A 23,104-nucleotide genomic window follows, 5' to 3' on the forward strand; every position below is an offset into this window, starting at 1 on the left:
ATACCTCTCGGCCAAAATGTATTGGCTCACACGTTTTCATAAGAGAACGTTATTTCACGCAATAACTGCCAATGATATACTATCAAGTTTACAGTCGTAGTTACTGGTACGTCGCACAGCTTGCACTACAGGAGGATCGGTCTTGAGATCTGCGATGTCTCGAGCGAGAACGTTGCCGATCACTAGGGATCACCACAACAGACTCATGTCATAACAAAAACCTCAAAATGACATTTGCGGCAATTACGTCGTTTTTCATTTCCACTCGTCATTTATTCAGGGACTGACATTAACCAGCCCATGTGCTCCACCCATATAAGTTCAAACTATTATTTACAAAATAATTTGACATTTGTAAAAGTAATTAGAGGAATTTGTAATACAGTTAGTAAATGCTGACATCTGTGCTAAAGAACTGAAGACAAAAGAACACATCCAGAGAAGTCATCATGGCAAATTCCTAATAATACTTAACATTATTCAGGAGTATTAGGAGAGAGAGAGAAGAATGTTTCTTATACAAATTTGCACCAGGATAGTTCTTCATGGAACCCATCCAGAGAACTGGGATTGATACAGCAGTATTCTGATAATGTTTGGGGAACAATGGTACATGTCTTGTTGGCAACATAAAATGAATTTCTGTATTTTATGGAAGCTTTTATGTAACAGGTTACATATCTCAAAAAATATACACACACATTTTTGTTCAAGAGTTTAATTTCAATAATACACACTCAAGAATACGGAAGTTACACCACACAACTAAACCATTCTTCTCAGCAACTCATTGATTTTGTCTTCGCGGTTACCAAAGTCACCACCTTCCACGTAATGGTTCGTCTTCTTGCGCCATCCTCCAGTAGGAGTGTTCAGCTGTAAGAAATAACAAGTGAGTAACACTTAGTTCAAGAAAAGGGACTCCCATAAAATCACAAGATATAGCTGGGATGATAAAATAGGTACATTAATAGATTATATTCTGATGGATCAAAATGTATGGAAAAATGTCAATGATGTCAAGGTCATTCCAAGTGAAGACTTTGTAGGAGACCCTAGGTGACTAGGGATAAGATCAAAATATTACAGGAGTTCCAAAGGCACTTCAAAACTTTGCTGAACTCTTATGAAAATGTCACTCCATTAGACGACGAAACTTATGAATTTGGCAGCACAAATACCACTAAGTGCTGACATGGTTGGAAGTAGAGACAGCAATATCTAAGCTGAAAAACAACACATCAACTGGATCAGATGAATTAAGTGTTGTGCTGATCAAAGCACTAGGAGGTTGGACAACAGTGGATGTACAGTGTAATAAACAGAATCTGGAAAGAGAATGTAATACACAATAACTGGAAGCAAGGAGTTATCATCCCATTGTCGAAAAAAAAAAAAAAAAAAAGTGATAGAAATGTACTAACTACAGAGCTATAACCCTGGTGTCACATGGCCACAAAATCTATGAATCCATCCTTGAGGGCAGGATTAGAAAATATGTTTAACCTACACTTGAGGAGGAACAACATGGATTTAGACCTCATAGATAACTATAGATCTCATTTTTGCCACCAGAATACTCTATAAGAAGTAATGGGAGAAAGGTAAAACACTTATAACTTTTTCTGGATATCGAGAAAGCATATGACCCTGTACCAAGCGGGCATATAGGGGAATGTTTGAGACATACGAAAGTGCCCGATGACATAGCACGAGTACGATTATAAGATGAAACCAAGTGTTGTGTCCAGGTCCAGGATGGAAGGTCAGGTTGGTTCAAAACAAAGAGTGGAGTCCAGCAAGGAAGTTGTCTCTCACCACTTCTCTTCATGATCATAATGGATGAAGTTTTAAAAGCGGTTAAAATACAGGATCCAACAACTAATGCCTCGGTTTTTGCTGATGATGTAATGGTATGGGGTGAGACAAACGGAAGTACAAACTAGACTAGATCTCTGGCATGAAGCTTTCACAACCTTAGGTCTCAAAATCAGCAAAATGAAGATGACAGAAGTATAGTGCTATTAAAACAATGTGCGTGTTCTGACAGCTCCCAGCGTGGTAGTAAGTGGAGGCAGTTACTATGGCAACCAGTACACGCTTCCCATTTAAGCCAATCCCAGCTCGACATGAGCTCTCCCTTTTTCTACCCCCTCTGTCTTAAAGCTCCGTGAAATGGTCAGTCCGAGTTCCACGTTGCCAATATAGTATACCGTAGCATATGTGGCTGGGCTATACTGTATAACAGTGTCTGCTTAGAGTGATATGATTATCTGTACAGTGTGTTTTTGAAACCAGCCAAATATTTATAGTACTATTCTGTTCGTGTAAATAAGTGTATCATTATCAAGGCTGGCATTTTAGTGTAGTGTAAATTTTAGTATTGTATAGTGTCATTTTAACACCTTGTCATTTGCTGAACTATAAAATGTTGCAACCCGTTCAAAGTGCCGCTAAACGACAAGGGCAACCAAGAGTTCATTCCCTCGGAAAAAAAAAGGCAAGCGTAATGACAAGGCGTGGCTTAGTTATTGTTGTTCAAGCTCGAGATATGCTGTGTGCCTTACGAGAATATTTTGAGGCTGAAAGGAAAATGGAGGCCCACTGATAGACGTTAACAAAGTTGTAGAAAGAACAGCAGCAACGTTTAAAGATATCTCAAGCTACAGTAATTAGAATAGGGAAATTAAAAAAAGAGAAGAAAAGGACCCTTGCAAACAAAGTGAAGGGGAAAGAGAGGGAGTGAATGTATCTGGACCATCACATGACTGTGTTCTCAGCACCCTTCGAAATTTTGATATTTTTTGTTTCGTAAAATAATAATTATACATTTTCCTTCTTCTGTGCTTCCTTCTCAAAGGTGGACAAAGCATGCGAGATTTTAGAAATTAAGAATCACGACCTGTGGTTAGATTATATTGGGCTCTTTGCTTCAGATTTCAATAAAAAAGAGGTCCCATGACTAATGATTGCAACTTTGCCCAAGTGCACCAGGAGGGAGGGCTGGAGAGAATGGTCAAGAACCTCGACAACACCCTCTTCCACGGTAGAACTAGAGCTCTCGACAGGTTTCAGACAAACAAGATTTTTGGACAACCCACAATGGCTTGCAACCGCTGTGCTGGCTTTCACTTCCACCTCTGATTGGTCTTCTGGTAGTCTGGATGTCGATCCTCTTGACTACAAACTATGGTCTGTGTTTCAGACCATGGCCTCCATCATGATATTTTTCCAGTCTGATGCTCTCTCTAGAGAAGGCAGCAGCAGAATTCAGTGTCAAAGTGATATGCAATGCAAATGATGAGTGGTCACAAAGACTTAAGAGGTGACTGAAGTAACGATGACTAGTTTTAACCCTTAGATGATTATTTCAATAACGTCTAAGGCACGATGTTCCATCAAATTAACGATGATCAGTTGTGTTTAGATAAACATCAAAAAGATGAAATATTAGTTTGAAAAGGGAAATGCAAGCATCTTCCACGCTACTCTTTGTGCCTGTCTCTCGTCTCCTGTCTGTGCGATTCAAATAGCCAGCTGTCGTCTTACAGATATTATAAATTATGGCTTAACATGAGCATGACTAGCCTAGAGATAAGAACATTAGTTCCTAAGGCGGAGGAAACACCTCATAACACAGTGTAACCTCCGATTTTGCATGACCTCGATTTAGCATAAATCCGCATTTAACGGAAGAAATTTCAATTCCCGAAAATTAGTCCATAAGAGCAATGCAATTTTATATCCAATTTAATGTAATTCCCATTAGGGCAAAACCAGCATTTAGCATAAGGAAATGTTAAAATTCTCAAGAATTTATTTCTATTGATTATGGGACATTAGGAACAAATTAAAAAGACGTCATAAGCTTGCTAAGGATGATTCACGGCAGAAGAGGAATTTAGAGACCGGGCATTTCGGGCTAAAGTGAGATAGACTCAGATACACATCCAACCCCAGCTGCTGTAGCACAGTAGAAGAGAACACCGTAACAATGGCATTACAACGTTCAAAAATTCCCATATTAATCTCTGCAATATCCTTCTGTTACAGTGAGAACCCTTTTACGGATTCATCCATTATTATAGACAAATTCGGCTGTGTAAGTTTTTCCGTTATCAATATCATACACTCTACTCCAGCGCTTATATTGAATGCAATCGATCATCTTCCTCATACATTCCTCACTACATGCACATGTGAGCTGTCCCTCGAGTCCTTGACATTCAAAGGTGCTGTTGACATGGATTAATAATCCCCCACAACTCAGACCGGTGTAAACAACATGTTTTCCCAATAACTGCACCCAGAGCAGTTAACTCTTAGAAATAAAGGCTGAAGTCAGATCAAAAATTAGATGGATGGCTTTTCCGGCGTTTGCTCTATTAACCAGCGTTTCGTCTTAGGTCTGACACTAGACTCTTCAGAGTGGGATGTGTCAGACCCTACCCACTGACGCTGGGGTGTATGCAGATGAACTTATCAGAAGCTTATTTATGAAGCACAGTCTGATAACTGCATACGGGAGATAAAACTCCACAATGGAATTAATGCCCGCCTAGCAATTCCAAATGGAATTCTAAGTTCCCATGGAGGGAATTAGATTCTTTTCCACCAATAGAGCATATCAAAAATCAGATCAAAAATGAGATGGATGGCTTTTCCGGCGTTTGCTCTATTAACCTGTGCTTCATAAATAAGCTTCTGATAAGTTCATCTGCATACACCCCAGCGTCAGTGGGTAGGGTCTGACACATCCCACTCTGAAGAGTCTAGTATCAGACCTAAGACGAAACGCTGGTTAATAGAGCAAACGCCGGAAAAGCCATCCATCTAATTTTTGATCTGATTTTTGATATGCTCTATTGGTGGAAAAGAATCTAATTCCCTCCATGGGAACTTAGAATTTCCATTTAAAGGCTGAAGGCTACATAATTTAAATACTAGGTCCTGAAATAAAATAAGAATGTGATACTTCTCCTTAACAAGATACAACTGTGTACTAACCAATTTCAGAGGTTATGTACTTCCATGTCTGGTTAAACCTCAAAAACGCTGATCCTATGTAAATTTATAGTGAAAAGGTTACCATCACAGGGAACTTGAAATATGTTTTCAGAATACATGCACGGTAAACCTAGCTTAGATGACGCTGTTTGAAGAAAACAGAAAAGTTCGCCACAAGCCTATTGCAATTTTTAAGAACGAAACTGAATATGCATGTTCGAACTATTGCATACCTGCCAACGTTTAGAAACAAAAAATAAGATTTTTTAATTCTTGGATTTTATCACATATATTCCACTACAGTCTAGGTGAAAAAAGGCCAGGGAAAAAAAGCATACATATCTAGAGTTACTATGGTAATTGGCCATTAAATTTAAAATCTTAAACTAAGAAAACATAAAAATGGTTACAAGAAAATGTACCTAATCATTCTCATTTATAACACTTAAGCGAATAATAATAATAATAATAATAATAATAATAATAATAATAATAATATTTATGTCACACTGACACCTGCAACAAAATGCATAATACCGTATTTTCGAGTAACTGACGCACCTTTTTGACGAAAAATATAGGCGAAAACTTTGGATGCGTAAAATATTCGAGGAATTCACGTATTTACAATTCATTTACATTTAAAAGATACATCAAATGTAGTATAAACAAAATTTGTTCAATTCGTTTGCGGTTATCGACATTTGGCGTAAAATTCTGACTTGAGATTTTTCTGAAAAGTCAAATAGGGTACATCAGGTAAGTTGAAGTACCGACACTGGAAAATATTCTTCCCACTACGAGCTGACGAAATAAACATGAACTAATAAAAGTGCAATTCATGTAATGTCATAACAATGACATGCTGGCAAAAAAAAAAAAAAAAAAAAACACCTGTCCAACACGAGAAGGGCCAGGCTTCGAAGGAGGGACCCTGCTACATTACTCCAAACCGTTCGTATCCCATCTTCTACGAGTGACGAGTCGATTCACTCTTTTTCTTGAATACGAACGTGGATCACTCGCGGAAATTTTGCTTTAGGCATTGCTTTTGCACAGCTTTTCAAATATTTTCCTATTAACACTGTTATCAGAAATTATGCATTCTATCGTATAACGTATAGGCCTATCTGTTAATACTTTAAGGACTTGCAAAGTTAGTTCTTCTAAGAAATGTACGTTATGTTCTTACATGGAAACCAATCAACATCTCTATTTTTTTTAAGACTGGATGACAACATAAAAGTCTGTGCAGTTGTAGCTAATGTGTTATTTTCTCTACTTTTACTACTAAAAGCAACTCCCTCTACCTTTCTTCCTACCGGGCGATTTGGCCATGCAGTTAGGGGCGTGCAGCTGTGAACTTGCATCGGGAGATAGTGGGTTCGAATCCCACTTTTGGCAGCCGTGAAGATGGTTTTCCGCGGTTTCCCATTTTCACACCAGGCAAATGCTGGGGCTGTGCCTTAATTAAAGCAACGGCCACTTCCTTCCACCTCTTAGGCCTTTCCTATACCGTAGTTGCCATAAGGCCTATGTGTCGGTACGACTTATAACCCACTAGCAAAAAAAAAGCCTTTCCTCCTTTATAGTTCAGCTTAGGATTTACGTAGACTCCATCCAACAAGTTACAAAATCTCTCATGCTCATTTAACAATTTTAGTTTCTTTTTCAAGTAATTCCAATGTGAATCATCAATACCCGAATTTCCCGTGCCTAGTTTTGCAGTAAAGACTGTAAATACACCGGGTGAAGCATTGTAAGAAACGTTCACTGTCTTACCTTCTTTTACGCCCCAGGAAATACGAACATTTTTGAAGCGAATCATGTTATTAGTGTACAGGAGTAAGATACCTTCTTTGCAAAGGCCAAATTTAACTGTCCCTTACAAAAGTCTAATTTATCAGTAATGATACACTCACCAATTTAACATTCGATTATTTTGTGCACAGTTTCTATTTTGTCGTGGACAGTCACTTTTGAGTTATAAGCAAGACTAAACAGGAAGTTAAAAATACTTTTCAAATTTGACCATTTTAATATCTTGCCCCCGTCACTTAATGAACGTATATCAGGGTTATCATTCATGAAAATATGTTTAATGGCTTTAAAATCAAGATCCTCGTTTAATGTTAAAGAAGTACCAATTTTCGGAATATTTTCCTGTCATATAAATTTTTAAAATACAGAGACTTTGGCTGTTAAAATTGCCAGAACTTTGTCAAAATCTAACTGGCGTTTAATACTGAAATTACCCTAAACATCATCGAAGTCCTTGATCCTGTCATCTTCTTCCTCAGCTTTCTTTTTTTCTTTCTTCTTCCCGTTTTTCAATTTCTTCTCGTCTTTGATTATACTAGACTTAACTAAAGTTGGCATCTGACAGGTAAGGTTGGAGAGAGGAGCACTGCACGTGGCATTTCACGATGTTGCCACATTCCAGCATTTCTTTCTACATGCTCTTACCCCTCGCTTCCGGCTCACTTGTTCCCTCCTTCATTCTGACCGCCGTGATCTTTTGTAGACTACCTGGCCAGGCGGTGTCGTCCCATTTGCGATCACTCTTATACAAACATGTTCTTATCAGTGACAGGTTTGGCAACTCCCAGCAAGACGAGCTGCCCTGAAGTTTTATCTCCATGGCAACCGGTCGCCCCACCCTCTTTTCCATGGCAACCACACAGCCACTTCCTTTATCCCGCCTCGGCAGGCAGTAAAAGAAACCTCACTCTAAGAAATGTCACGCGCCAACTCTTATTATTAGCAGTATAGGAGTTCTGCTCGGTGTTGGAAGATGTTTAGACAGATAGGCAGGCACATTTTCAAACTTAGGAATAGCGTCTTTTGAGAGTTTTAAATGGTTAGGTTTTACAGTTAAAATAGACTCATCAGGTCTTTTAACAGAATCCTCCCTAATTACCAAACGTTCATCGAAGTGTGTTATGCACACAACTGAGCTTGCTGAAGTGACGAATTCAGCTCGATGGAAGGCTATGATCCACTTTTGTTTGCGAAATAAGGCAGTAGGAAATTTAGATACTGAAATATTGGGCTGTTTTGAACTACAGTTGATTTTACAACCAGGTATACAACACGACGTGGGCATAATTCACAATGTTCCCACACGTCATATCATTAAATACCATCGATAGCCTCACTGCTGCGTGGTTCAGATCAGCCTACAAGTCACTGGCGAGGAGTGAATCGGCCGGCGACTAGTATGACGTAGCGCCCGAAGTGGAGGGGGAGCCTTATGGCCTGTCTATCTAGTTGGCCTTGGGTCAGTCCACAAAAGTCGCTCTGGAGAGTACCCCAGGAAAGTGGCATTTCACCTTCTTCAGCATGTAATACAACAAAATTGTTACATTTCCGATTTTATCGGACTCCTTCAGTCCATAACATACTGCCTACAGATTTCATTGCAAGAATAAGATTTTGCAATTGGCTAATGAATACTGAATAGTGTCCACGACGGTATTGTGGATCCAGACTTTCTTTTTATGATCGACGAAGCCTGGTTTCATTTGAGTGATATGTCAATTCACAGAACAACAGAATCATGGATACAGACAACCCGCACATTTTACAGCCGAGACCTCTGCACGATGTGAAGGTGGGTGTGTGGTGTGCTATCAGTGCCCGACGAATTATTGGTCCGATATTTTTTTCAGGACACGATTACTTCTGACCGTTATATTCACAACATTCTGAAACCATTTTTTGCTGAATTGACTGAAGAATAGAAAAGGCATGGCTATTCCCAGAAGGATAGTGCACCGGCCCATACAGCGCATAGCTTTATGCGACGGTTATGGAAAGTGTTTTAAGATGAGATCATCAGTAAAGGCCCCCCTCGTTCGCCTGATTTAACCAAATGTGATTTTAATCTATGGGGAAATCTTAACCCTTTCGCACTCAGCGCGCCGATCTATCGGCGCGAGAAGTTATGGCGAAAACGCTCACGGCGCCGATACATCGGCTCTGACTTATTTACGGATTTTGGTCATTTGCGTAGCTGTTAAATCGTAACAGTTGATCGTGACGGTACCATAAAGCGTTGAATTTGCGTTTAACTCAACAGATATATCCACCAGCCCTACAAAATATTTTTATTTTCGACAAATGAAATCTGTTGACCGTGAATGTTTATGTTGTGGTTATTTGAAGTTGTTATTGCGTGGATCTGTTTCGATTGGCTTATGAATACAACAAGATCTTGCTATGAGTTTTGTTTATAGTTTATTTCGTTTCTTTGGTATATCGTGTGTTCGATGTACTTCGTAAACTACAATTTTACTCCTTTTCATAACTCCGTTGTTGCACGTGCTTGCGTCATCTTTTTATCGTAATGGCTAGGCCATATTCAAGGCCGAATGAGGCCAATATCCTTGAATTTTCAGATGATTTAGACAGTAGTAATGACCTTCTTTTGCCGAAAGTGATTCCCGTTATGTGGGAAGTGACACGGTCGTAACTGCTCACTGTGCATCGGACCGCGAGGACCTGACATTGATGACCGTTACATGTACACTGAATAACTTTGTGCAATGCTTCATGAGTGAATTGCAGCACACACATCATAATATCAAATTATTCAGAATTAAATGTTCTTTCATTCAAGTCTAAGAGTAAAGAAGGAAGACGCAACAATGTCTAATTTTTCTGTCATTGAAAACAATAATTTATTTTTTAAAATTTATTTTCGAAATTTAATAATTTTTTTGGGCTTAACCAATAACAATACGTCGAAAGTATATTCATTTCTGAAATGCTCTTAGTTTCCTGTATTAGTGTGATTAATTTTATTTTAATGTGTGTTAAAATCTTAACGTGTTGAATTTTTGTAATTTGCTTTGGAAAATCACAAAAATTAGTCTGAGTGTCTTCGAACAAACACCTGCATATAGGCTGAGTGCCAAAGGGTTAAAGGAAAATTTTACAGGAATAATCCTCGAACTGCAGAAGAATTAAAAATTGAAATTAGGAACATTGTGCGCTCTATCGGTGTCCATGAACTACAAAGTGTGTTTCGAAATCTCATTACAAGATGTTAAGCTTGCATTGCAGCTGAAGATCACTTTCAGTATCGTCTGTAAATACTGGCGAGTTCAGTTTTCCAGTTAATTAATTTATTCATTTACTTATTTGTCCAGAGCATCTATGAGGCCGGTGAGCTTAGTTTAGTTTGGTTTCTATACGCATAATCATGAGGCTTCTTTGAGCCGACTATGCCTGCTTGGGATGGCGGGCACTGCGCTCGCTGTCTCCGCTTCCCAGCGCGCCTAATCCTCGGCACTCCACTCTGAACTTTTAAATTAATCACCCTTTATAGTTCGGGAAGCCAAAACTATTGGAAATCATGCTGCCGGTGGGAAATACGATATTGACGAGTCGTGTATTCGTGATTGGTGAAAGAAGAAAAATGTGTTAACAGCTTTTCGTGGACTGAGTGTACAGTTTCCAGATATTGAAAAAACTTTGTAAATATGTGACAGAAAGGCGGGAATTGGGATATGGTGTGTCAACTGAAATGTGTCAGCTAAAGGCATTACAGAGCGCAAAGGAGCTTTCATCGGAAGGGTTTAATGCACGCCGAGAATGGGTTTTTAATTTTTATAAAAGAAAGGGGTTGAGCGTACGAAGGCACACCTCGATTTCACAGCGTCTTCCTGGTGCCTACGATAAGAAGTTATTGTCGCTTCAGCGCCACATAATTTGGTTGCGGAAGGAAAATGCATATTTGCTTTCCAAAATTGGCAATGCAGATCAGACACCAGCCTACTTTGAAATGCTAGTGGACAGGACTGTGAATGTTAAGGGTGTGGAAAGTGTTACCATTAGAACAGGTGGTAATGAAAAACAACGGTGTATGGTAATGTGTATTTTCGCCAATGGAACCAAATTGATGCCGTACATTGTTCTCAACCGAAAGACGCTTCCTAAAAATCTAACCGCTGGTGTTATCGTCAGATCTCACTGCTGGATGGACAGTTCACTTATGGAAGAATGGGTAAAGTGTGTCTGGCAATGTCGCCCTGGTGCATTATTGGGACAAAAAAGTGCATGCTTGTTCTCGACAGTTACCGCGGCCACACAACAGACACTGTGAAGAAACATATCAAGGATGGGAAAACAGACCTAGCAGTCATTCAGGGTGGGATGACGCCTATGCTACAGTCGCTGGATGTCTGCGTGAACCGCCCATTTGAAGCAGCCTTGAAACAGCTCTATACAGAAAGGATGGCGGCTGATAATCGCACACTGACGCCAACTGGCCACAATCAGCGCCCGGAAGTTCAGCTGTTGTGTTCGTGGATTTTGACGGCATGGAATCGTATCCCTGGAGATCTCATACAGAAGAGCTTCAGGAAATGTAGCATTTATAATGCTATGGATGGCAGCGATGACATTTTGTGGGAAGGTGATGGTGATGAAAGTTACAAAGTTGGTGCTGATGATGATGATGAATGAACTCGTTATATATCGTTCTGGAAATGTTTGTTTACTTTTATTTGTATTTTCTAATCATTTGATGTGTATTAGTAAAGATTGTAAATAATTTTGACTTCACTTTTATTGTATTTTGTTCTTTCAAAATAAGGGTGCAGGTCTTATTCGGTGGCGGATGGTATTCGAGATTATACGGTAATTAGCTCACTGCTGGGATGGGATTTTCCGGATTATTTCTGTGTCTGCCTAGGAGACCGGGTTGCCCAGTACAGTGGACTGGTTAGGGTGAGGTCTATGACCTTCATTGTATACAAAGGGTATTCCACTTATATAAACAGCATGCTACTGAGAAGCAGTTTTGTGAACACTAGTTCACATTCGGTAAGTTGGAAGATGATTTTGCACACCTACAGTTGTTGTCAAACCGCCGAAATATGACCGAAACATGACCTTTCTACTAAAATAGCTCAAAATATGACCGTAAGGCAAAAAATAGCCAAATTATGCATTTATATGATAAATGAAAATCACTCAATTGTGACTATAATCACCCGATTTGCACCAAAATACAATCACACAAGAAAATGGACACAATGAAAAAAATACAACTTTTCCTAAAGTTCCGAGCCCTGGTGATCATAAATTATTAATTGTGGAATTAAAAGAAGTAAAAATCCCTAAAACTGTACTGAAGAAGAAAACAAAGATCAGGATTTGGGAATTGGACGAGGATAAAAGAATGGCATTCCACGTTTGGATAAAAAGTTTCCTTGGATAAAAAGAAGTTGCCTAACACAGAAATACGAAGTGGAGAAGAAGAGTGGGAAAATTTAAGACAGACATTTGTGGAATCAACAACTGATGTATGCGGGGAAAACAAAAGCAAAGGTTAAGGGAAAGGAAACATGGTGGTTGACAAAATAAAAGGAACAAGGTGAAGACAAATGGATAAGGAAAAGCAAAAAAGGTATCAGAGGGATGAGAATAAGATAGATAGGTTACATGTGGAATACAAAAGATTGAAACAAATTCAAGAGGAGTATCACGGAAGAAAAGGAGAAATGTTGGGGAGAGTATACCAACAAAATCGAGCAAGATAGTTGAAGGAAATCAGAAACTATTGCACAGAGTAATAACATCGAAAAGAATAAATCAAGGAAAAATCAAGGCATTAGAGAGAGAAGATGGATCCATAGTACATGACGAAAAGGGTCTTCAGAAGGTGATGGCAAAGAATTTTGAAAAAGTTTATGAGGATGACTGCTCAGAGGAGGAAGGTGATAAGAAAATGGAAATAATAGATGGAGAAAAAGAAGAGAACCCAATAACATGGTTGGAACTTGAAAGGGTGAAAGCAATGACCAAAGGTAAAGCAAGTGGAAAAGACTATTTAAATGCTAATATGATGAAGGAAGCAGGAAGCTTTGGACTACGGTGGCTATACCAGGCCCTCAATGCCATATGGAAGGATGAAAGGATACCTGTAGATTGGCAACAAGGAAGCATTGTACCATTATTCAAAAATGGAAATAGGAAGAAATGTGAAAATTATAGAGGTATAACCCTATTATCACATGGGCTAAAAATAAAGGAGAAAGTCATACACAAAAGACTGAGGGATATAATAGAAACACAGGGGAAGAACAATATGGCTTTAGACTGAATAGATGAACAATAGACTTCACAATAACAGTGTGAACGTTAATGGAAAAACAGCTAGAAAAGAACAAGGAACTCATCTTCGTATTTGGAGAAACGTTATGATACAGTTAAGAGAAAACGTATGGGGATGCCTACTGAAAAGAAATGTACCAAAATAATTAAATAACAAGGTAAAAATGTTTTATGATGACAGTAAAAACAGTGTACAAGTGAGGAGTGGTGACTCAAACATTTTATACAAAAAAGGTTTCAACAAGGAATTGCACTGTCGCCATTATTTTTTATTATATTGATGGATGAAATCATGAAACGTGTAAAACAGAGGATCAGCAGTGATGAAGCGAATGCTTTGCTATTTGCAGATGATGTGGTGATTTGGTGAAGGGGAAAAAAGGAAATACAGTAGAGAAGTCCGTTATAGCAAGAATTCACAATAGCGAAAATTTTACTCGCGGATTGTCATTATATCAGATTTTTTGTAAAATTCGAGAAAACCTCCACACACATTAAAATCAGTATGAAATGGCAATCAGTTTGTTCAAAACTTGCATCTTTGTGGATAATATCCACACAACGAAATGTTTATTTTTCGAAATTCGATACTACGTGAAAGAGTATGTTTAATTTCATTCTGAAAAAAATATATTACCGTATTTCTCTGAATCCAAGACGACTTCCACTTTTTTTTTCCATAAAAAACTACCGGGCGAGTTGGCCGTGCGCGTAGAGGCGCGCGGCTGTGAGCTTGCATCCGGGAGATAGTAGGTTCGAATCCCACTATCGGCAGCCCTGAAAATGGTTTTCCGTGGTTTCCCATTTTCACACCAGGCAAATGCTGGGGCTGTACCTTAATTAAGGCCACGGCCGCTTCCTTCCAACTCCTAGGCCTTTCCTATCCCATCGTCGCCATAAGACCTATCTGTGTCGGTGCGACGTAAAGCCCCTACCATAAAAAACTTTTTATCAGGCTTAGAAAGTGCTTTGTAAAATCATATGTCTTTCTTATACAGTACGCATTTTTAGACTGTCTGTAGATGCCGAACATTGCTTTAGTTATGCCGTATTTTTTTTGCGGCTGTGCAATTATTCTTTATTTCACTGGGTTTAATAACCATTAACTTAAAATTGGCATCATATTATCGAAGAGAATCCCTTGACAATTTGCCGGCAATACCTATTCCACGCGTCTCTACGACAATCCATCGGGAAAATATTCTTGCTTACTATACCACTGTCACTTTCACTCAGCGTCACATATAACCGGCTGCTGCTACACGCACGTCTCGCTTGCCGCGTTCGGCCACCTTAAGCGGCTAGCAATGTATAGGCCTAATCGCGGACTTTGAAGGTCTACGAATGAGTTTATTGCACCGCGGTAAGGCAATTCCGCCCTTGCATTTTTTGTGCACATACCTCACAATTTCATCTTTGACTTCTTTAAGGCATCCTTGTTGCGTGCCACTGAATGCATTTTCTGTACAGTACGCAATTTTAAGCTTTGTCTTCACTTAGGCCTATGCCGAATTTTCTTGTGGCTGCACAATTATTATACATTTCCGAGTGATTAATAGCCATTAACTTAAAATCGGTATCATAACATCAACGAGAACCTGTTGAAAATTTCCCGGCAATACCTGTTCCACGTATCTTTACAATATGGCGATCCATCACGAAAATATTCCTGCTGTCTATAAAACTTACTTTTACTAGGCGTCTGGTACAGTTGACAGATCAGATGTAAGGCTTTTCAGGCGTTTGCTCTATTAACCAGCGTTTCGTCTTAGGTCTGACACTAGACTCATCAGAGTGGTATGTGTCAGACCCTATCCACTGACACTGGGGTGTATGCAGGTGAACTTATCAAAAGCCCTGTATAAGAGGCGCAGTCTGATAACTGCATATGGGAGATAAAACTCCACAATAGAATTATTGCCCGCCTAGCAATTCCAAATGGAAATTCTATGTTCCCGAGGAGGGAATTAGACATTTTTCCACCAATAGAGCATGACGCGTTATAACTCTGCTACTGAGTAGCCGTGGCCTTTCTAAGAATTCGAAGGCTGGCATGTTTTAATTCCATTCTGCAGATCTGAGAAATGTTTTTGTATGTCATTCTCTCTTCACTATTGTAACTGTTCGCTCTCCTATGCTTCTCATTAGAGGAGACGAAAGAATACCTGGGGACACATGAATATAATATAAACTATATGTGACTTGCACGCAAATAGAATTAATTATCATTCCAGGGTTTCCCATTTCTCTACGTAATGTTTGGGCGCCAGCGTTACAGTTTTAAACAAAAAATTTTAAAGCAAAATTTATGTTTACCAGCATAGAGACTTGTACTTAAATCACAGGGGTAGGATTTTAAATAATCAACCATTAAGTATCGCTTAAGAAAGAAAATTAACGCAATATAAAATACAAATGAATTTATTATACAAAAAAATGAGATGAATCGGAAAAGTTCCTTTAAGCGTGGAGGGTTTTAAGAATTTACGTTACTGAAATTAACTGTTGCTTGCTTTATCTACTTGAAGCTCACAAATTGCAGCTTCCGTTGAGGTCGTTATTTTCCGTGGTTACACGTTCCCATCTTCTTGTTGTAGAATTGGCGGATATCCTTTCCTTCTGTGATGTGATTTGGGCTATCTGGACTACCACTCCCTAACTGCCTAGTCTTTAAATTAGACATTGGCCCTATACTGTGAAAATTGATCAGCGTTGATCGTAGCAGAAAATTCAGAGATATGAACTTTTCCATGTTAGCAGAAATCTCAATCCAACTTAGCTAATCTACTGATACTATACAGACTTGTACCAAATGCCATGGACTTGAACTAAGCGTAGTCCTTCGTCCAGAATAATGACTGAATATCTCACAAGCCGTAAGCTTGTTTCGTCTCACGCAGATCCAACAGCATCACAGCAGCTAAGTACCGTGTCGAACCGACAAACACACTGTACGAAAAGAACTATGTCTCGGAGCGACCACTCGCTGTCTCAAAAATCAATAAAGTAGTTGACGTTCTGGTAGTGATGTGTGAGTGAGTTGAGGATTGCTCCGCGTTAGATCACCGGGCTCTCCCCACTCTTGATAACAGCTCGATACCAAATCACAATACAACGAAGCATTTGATTCGTAGATCGCATTATCTCCCTCTCTTCATTCTTGACAAGTCCAGTAGGCGTGGCGATGATGTAGAATCCAAGCTTACAAGGGTAGCTGTGTAGTGCCTTGCTCATGAGTTTAACCCAGTGACTCATCCAACTTCCCCGCTTCAAGGATAACTTTTCCGTGTACACAAGTATGAGATGAAATGACAACAACTTTGTCTCAACATTAACCATATTTAGAATACATAATGAATTCCTATCCTACGTAATATATTAAGTTAAATAATGAATGATGTTCTAATATATACAATATGATTCCAAAAGCCTTATTTACAAATGATTGAAGTTAAAATAAATATGTCAAATAATCTTGATATAGAGTGATCACGTAAAAGTATGGCTGGAGAAGCCTGGCCGGTTACACTATTTCCCGAGATCCAGTGATGTTACACAGACACTGTACAACCGGTCGCCGCGACAAGCGATATATGATAAAGAGGCGGTCGTTTATTGCCGAGTTTTGGGTGTGCGCACGCGTGAAAAGAAACAGCGTGGTTACTGTGGTATTTGCCAGTGTTGTTCATTACTGTCAGGCCGTGAAGGCAAAACGACCCTTGATTTTTAACATGAGATTCTGAGAAAAAAACATCTTGGATTCGGAGAAATACGGTATCACTCCACAGGCTTCTGCGGGAAACATTTGTTTTCTTCTTCGAACGGTATCAAATAACTTAACCGTATATGTGTCATGAAAACATATTTCAAATGCACGTAGAGAAATGATAACCCCCTCGCCAAAAATTTATATGAGAATAGTCTTTCCGAAATTTAACTAGACATGAGAAAATATAAACTATCCTCTGGAATCAGTGATGTACTCTGCCATATCTTCAGGTGTATGACATTCTCACTTAATTTCAGTTTATACTATTAAAATTAAGAGATCGTTTACTTCAGCCTTTATTTTTAACGAGTTAACTGTTATACGGCACGTTATTTGTGCATTTATTACGAAAACGTGTTATCCTCTTTCATTTAGAAATTTCTTTAGAAAACAGCACTCGACGGATATTGCTAATCAACTCCAACATCGCCTTCGAATGTTGACGAGACAGCTTGCAAATGCACAAAGCGAGAAAACTATACCGCACCGAAGATCATTGATCGCATTTTGTGGCAAAAGTTTGAGTTTTCTTATTCAAACAGCGTCACCAAGCCCAACTTAACTGTACTACACGTATGATGAAAACATACTTCAAGCGCCAGTAGAGAAATTGGAAGCTTCCCGCTATAAATTTACATAATAGCCTTTCCATAATTCAACGGACGCGAGAAAATATAAACTAACCTCTGTAATAAATCAATGACGCACTCTGCCATATCTTGGTGTATACCATTCTTATTTAATTGCAGTATTTAGCATTAAAATTAAGCGATCGTTTATCCAGCCTTATGTTTAACGAGTTAACAACTGTTATCGGACACATTTACGCATTTATTACAAAAACCTCTCTCTTTCATTTTTTTTACGGAACAGCAGTCGACTCCGACATTGCCTTTGAATGTCGTCGAGAGAGTTCGCTAGTGGACATAGCGAGAAAACGATAGCGAAGATGATCGATCACATGCAGTATAATGACTGGGTGCATAAATATCGGTAACAGACTAATTCGTGCACGCTTAATCGCTCGTAATAACGGATGTGCCAATGATAGGGCTCTCACTGCTACCGAAGGATATTACACAGTTTAATAAAGGAATTTTGAAGGGACGCACAAAAACTACCGCTATAACGGGGTTCTCGTTTTATACCGTACTCGCTATAGCGGACTTCCACTGTACAATGGAGACTGGACATTAGGAATGGCAATTAGTAAAAAGAAAACTGTAGTCACGCACTGTGGAAAAGAGAAAAAGAGAAGCCAAGTGAACATAGACGGAGAATGGTTAGAGATTGTAGAACAGTTTACATATCTGGGTAGCATTTTTAATGGAAGTAATGAAATCAACCCTGAAATTAATAACAGACTAAATAAAGGTACAACATTTTATCATCAAGTCAAAGTGCTTTTCTGGGATGACAAAGTACCCAAGAGAACTAAATTAACATTACATGGTGTCCAAGAAGTCCCCGTACCCCTAGTTTCATATGTTTCATATTATAGTGGAGTACTTACATATAAAAACTTTAACCCAGGGAATCTGTATGTGCACCATCGTGCCTTAGTCTATCCGTCTCCAAGTCCTCATTGACATCTTGCGGAGCATCTCAGGAGTTATGGAACGAAAGGCTTCCTCCACACTTTGGCGCAATTCTTCATTAGTAGTGTACCGATGTTGAGCCACATGGGACATGATTATTCCCCATAATGAATGTCTGGCGTGGTAAGGTCCGGGCTCCGTGGTGGCCATTTCAACGGGGCTGGAGATGTTGGCGAGCCAAGGCCAATCCAGCGGACTTGAAATTGTTCATCAAGGAACTCTCGCACCTGAATAGTAAAATGTGCTGGAGCCCCATCCTGCTGTAACCACACATGACCCATGATTCCCTTGTCTTGAAGCTACGCATTAACCAAGATTGTAACATATGCAAATAAGATTTTCCATTCACACACCCATCAAAAATATACGGTCCCCACAAGTGACGTGATGATATCCCGGCCCATACCATAACATGAGGGGGTTCCTTCCCAACACTTGCACACAATGAGGATTTTCCTTAGACCAGAAAACCACAGTCCTCCTATGTGAACTGCGATATATCGCACATTCATAAAAAAAATAACACTCTTGAGCGAGACACAGTAGTTGGGAATTGTGCCAACAGAGCACGGCAGGCTGCAACTCGTTGCTCCATGTCATTGTCAGATAATTCATTCACATGCAACAGCCTAAATCCTCTCATTTTCAAATCTCTTTTAATGTGGTCATGCATTGTTGTCTGTGGTACTTGGAAGTTCAGCTGCTCTTTTGCGAATGGATTTCAATGGAGTGATGGCAGCACACATATGAAAATAGGGGTACGGGGACTTCTCGGACACCCTGTATAAAAACAATATTTCATACCAATTGTAACATACAAACTAGAAACGCTGGTAACTAATAAAAAACAAGATAGTAAGATCCAAGCAGCAGAAATAAAATTTTTAAGAACATCTGTTAAAAAGACAAGAGATAGAATTTAAAATATTAAAATGATAGAAGAGCTAAATATAGAACCGTTAATACAGAAAGCAAGAGATGGTTCGGACATGTAAAAAGAGTGGGTAAGGGACAGGTAGCAAGAAGGGAATTTGAAAGATAAGTTAAGGGAAAGAGACCAGTTGGAAGACCGAGAAGGGCGATGGATCAGATTTGGAAGGACATTAGAGAAGCTGGATTGGATGTGGCGGAAGTAACGGAGCAGGAAAAGTGGAAGGACAGAAAGGAGTGGAGGAGGCTTGATAACCACACCTGGGCGACTGGAGTGGGACGATGATGATAATGGTTAGGGGCTACAAGAGACAGCAGGTACAGTGTATATTCCTCTCAACCGTTGACCTGCAACTTACTTTTATATCCTAATACTCCAACCTAATAGTACTACACTGTAACGGATACACAGAAACAAAGAAACAATAACAGTAAAAATTTCCACCTATTTGATACTTATATTTGCATTGAGCAAATCAATCACAGACAGTACATGTTTCATTCCACTTTGGAACATCTTCAGCTGTATTACATTGCTTAGACAAGAACATCTCAAACAGGTTTCTTGTTTTTCTTAAAATGTACGTAAATTTAAAATTTGAAATAATTAAAATCAATGTGGATGGTTGAATGGGGTGGTGAAATGAGAAGGAAATGGATCTGCTTATGATAGCCTATTTTTAAAAAAATGTTATCTATTCATTTGGAATGATGATGTAAAAAATGTTTCCAGCACTTTTATCACTAAAATATTTCGCTTGTCTTCTAATAAAGTTTTTTTGAAAAAATAACTTTCCTTTGTCACTGTTCTGAATATTACTAGCTGTTCTCTTTGCTCCATCCAAGGTGAATGCTGTTTTAAATTTACAAAAATGCCTCTTGAATTCAGTTAGTTCAGGATCCCTGAAGCTGATTGCTGTTTTACTATTAATAAAAGAGCTTCCCCGTAATCTTCTTGTTGATAAAATCTACTGTGTCCCCAATTACTTCACAAGATGGAAGGCTGCATTAGCCATCGCTCCTCCAAGGAAAAAAAAAGAAAAAAACCAACACTAAACTAAGATGTGTGTTTAACAAGCATTTAAAGACTTTTTCACCTTGTGTTTTGAATGTCAAATTTATCACCTGAGTTTTTATACATAATAACAACATCTGAGTGTTTCAATCAAAGTTTGCTATCATGTGAGACAATGCATTGAATCACAGTCTCGTGATATTTTTTGAAACTTGCATAAACTTAAACGCTTTTTTAAAGTTGCTTTCAGTGACTCCATTGATGACAAGGAATGGAGGAACATATATATAGCATACATTGAAAATGTACATTTATGAGAATGTAATTGCCGAAACTATGTCTCAGAGGCAGTTCAAAACATTCTGCCAAATTTGGCTAAGAATGATAGTGATGAAGAGCTTGCACACATTTCCGTAGATTTTAATGATACCACCAATGCCCAAAAGACAGTTACAAAACACTTTCTCATGTGTTATAATATTCCTAAGGAGATCAAGACTCTGCTTATGGTATGGCAGCAACTAAGAAAAACAGGCTAAGTTGATGGAAGGCACTTTATAGAATAAATTATTTTCCTGTGCTGATTAAAATTCTTTTAGTAAGGTGTAGACTTTCACAAATTTTCCATATGTCATTTTGCTAAGGTGTCTAAAAAATGTCACGAAGTTTCACTCTATATCTATTATGAAAGGTCTATTTTAATAAATGTATATAGGTAAATATTTGTCATTAAAATCTATGCAATTTACTTTACCTTGAAGGGCCACAAAAAGTTGGAAGCATACTTGAATTTGTTCCCAACAGTGAAGATTTCATGTATCAAGTCTTCCGTGCAAATTATGCCAAGTTTACCTGGAACATAAAAAATATACAAGCTATACAGAAAGAATAATTAGATTTCAAGATTTTGGAATTCTCCCTTCAATAGTGAAAGCATATCAACTGCATTTTGAACGGAATCAGAACCAGAATGGGTATATCTCTCAAAACAAATTTTTCCTCGCACCTTGATTTATCTACGGTTTCCATCTGTTGTGAACCACAGACTTATGATGCTTCAATAATTCCTGGTGGCTTGACATCAGCCTTGCAGCCTCGATGAAAGTGCCAACAAGCCATTCAAAGACAATGTGCGGCAGGTATATTCTGAATGGATGGCGAAGGTTCCCATACTCTAACGCCTACAGGGGAAGATCAAGGGGCCTTCACTAGAATTAATATGCAAGTGGATTGTTCGTGCATGGGGACGGATTTCAAAAGACATTGTGAAGAGTTTCAAGAAAACTGGCATTTCCAACAAACTACGGAACTGAAGATAACTGCAACTGGGAGAAGGAAGAGAATGGGAGTGATTCACTGCAGATAATTTCGGAAGAAAGCAATGATGAATGACATGGCAAGTCTATTTCTTTGAGGTGAAATACCTACTAGTGTAGAAAATTTTACAAATTCTATTTTAACCCCTTAAGCGGGGAGCTCGGTACACACCAGCTCACTCCCAGGTGGAGAGCGCTTTCCCTGATCAAAGAAAATATTTAATTACTTGATTAAAAACAATCTTGGACTAAAATGAACGACTGAAGGGCCCTAAGAGAAATATTAGCTGCCTCTGTGGATCCGTGGTAGAGTGTCGGCCTCCGGATCCCAAGATAGCGGGTTCAAACCCGGCAGAGGTAGTCGGATTTTTGAAGGGCGGAAAAAAGTCCATTCGACACTCCATGTCGTACGATGTCGGCATGTAAAAGATCTCTGGTGATACATTTGGTATTTACCCGACAAAATTAATTAAATCTCAGCCATAGACGCCCAAGAGAGATCCGGTTTACTCTAGGTCCGCTAGATGGCAGACAGAGTAAGCCGGAACGTCGAAATTGACGAGCAGACAGCCAGATGGCGTCAAATCGAAATGTCTGCAAACGGTAGCTGAGGCCATACGATTATTATTATTATTATTATTATTAGAGAAATATTTGCTTGAATATAATTGTTGAAAAAACCTATTATTTTAATTTTTCAATACTTTGTGCAAGAACGTCCTAAGTGCTTTCATACTATGATATCGAGGTTGCTTTTTCCTAATAGCAAAGCTCTGGTTTTCGTCTATACAGTAACTTTTACCTGAATATTTTACGCAGTTTGCTAAACCTCTGCCTGGAAATAAACGTTTCTGTATATGTAAATTGTAGCTTTACAAAGTATACATGTACATAAAAGATATACAATGGAATAAATTATAATACTCACAAAATTTTCGGTTATGTTGGTTAGCCCTTTTGAGGAATCAAGTTTATATAGAAGAACCTTGATAATTCGAAGCAGCTCTTGTTCCAGGAAACATGAGGTACGGTTTTGCATGTTATTTAAATGGTTTAATTCGAAGAACAATGTTGGTCCCGTTACTGAAATTCAGACTTTTAATTCGAAACTGCCTCAACATTTTGAAGAAAAAAAAAAAAAAAGTATTTTACAGAGTAATTAAAATTCAAAATTTCTCCGCGTCATTAAAGAACGCGTTTTCCGGAACGAGAAGGAGTAACTTTGCACACTTTCACCTACTTTGGCATGTCTACCGTGTGCTTCATATCTGCTATGTACGAGCGGAATCGTAATTATTTTGTAATCACAATTCACAGTATCACGTAGCAGGCAGTGTGCGGAGAG

The 23,104-nt window shown here is 38.8% G+C and overlaps 1 protein-coding gene across 1 annotated transcript in view; it reads right to left on the reverse strand.

Moving 5' to 3' along the window:
• Window positions 1-618: 618 nt before the first annotated feature.
• Window positions 619-23,104, reverse strand: part of RpL7 (ribosomal protein L7) — a 112,806-nt gene continuing 90,320 nt past the window's right edge. Inside the window, exons 6-7 of the mRNA XM_067138280.2 lie at window positions 21,198-21,295; window positions 619-876 (exon numbers count right to left, since the gene is read on the reverse strand). Coding sequence (XP_066994381.1) covers window positions 766-876; window positions 21,198-21,295 — 209 coding nt within the window. The 3' untranslated portion in view covers window positions 619-765. The remainder of the gene's footprint in view (window positions 877-21,197; window positions 21,296-23,104) is intronic.

This window comes from Anabrus simplex, chromosome 1 (genome assembly GCF_040414725.1).
Source record: "Anabrus simplex isolate iqAnaSimp1 chromosome 1, ASM4041472v1, whole genome shotgun sequence".
NCBI lineage: Eukaryota > Metazoa > Arthropoda > Insecta > Orthoptera > Tettigoniidae > Anabrus > Anabrus simplex.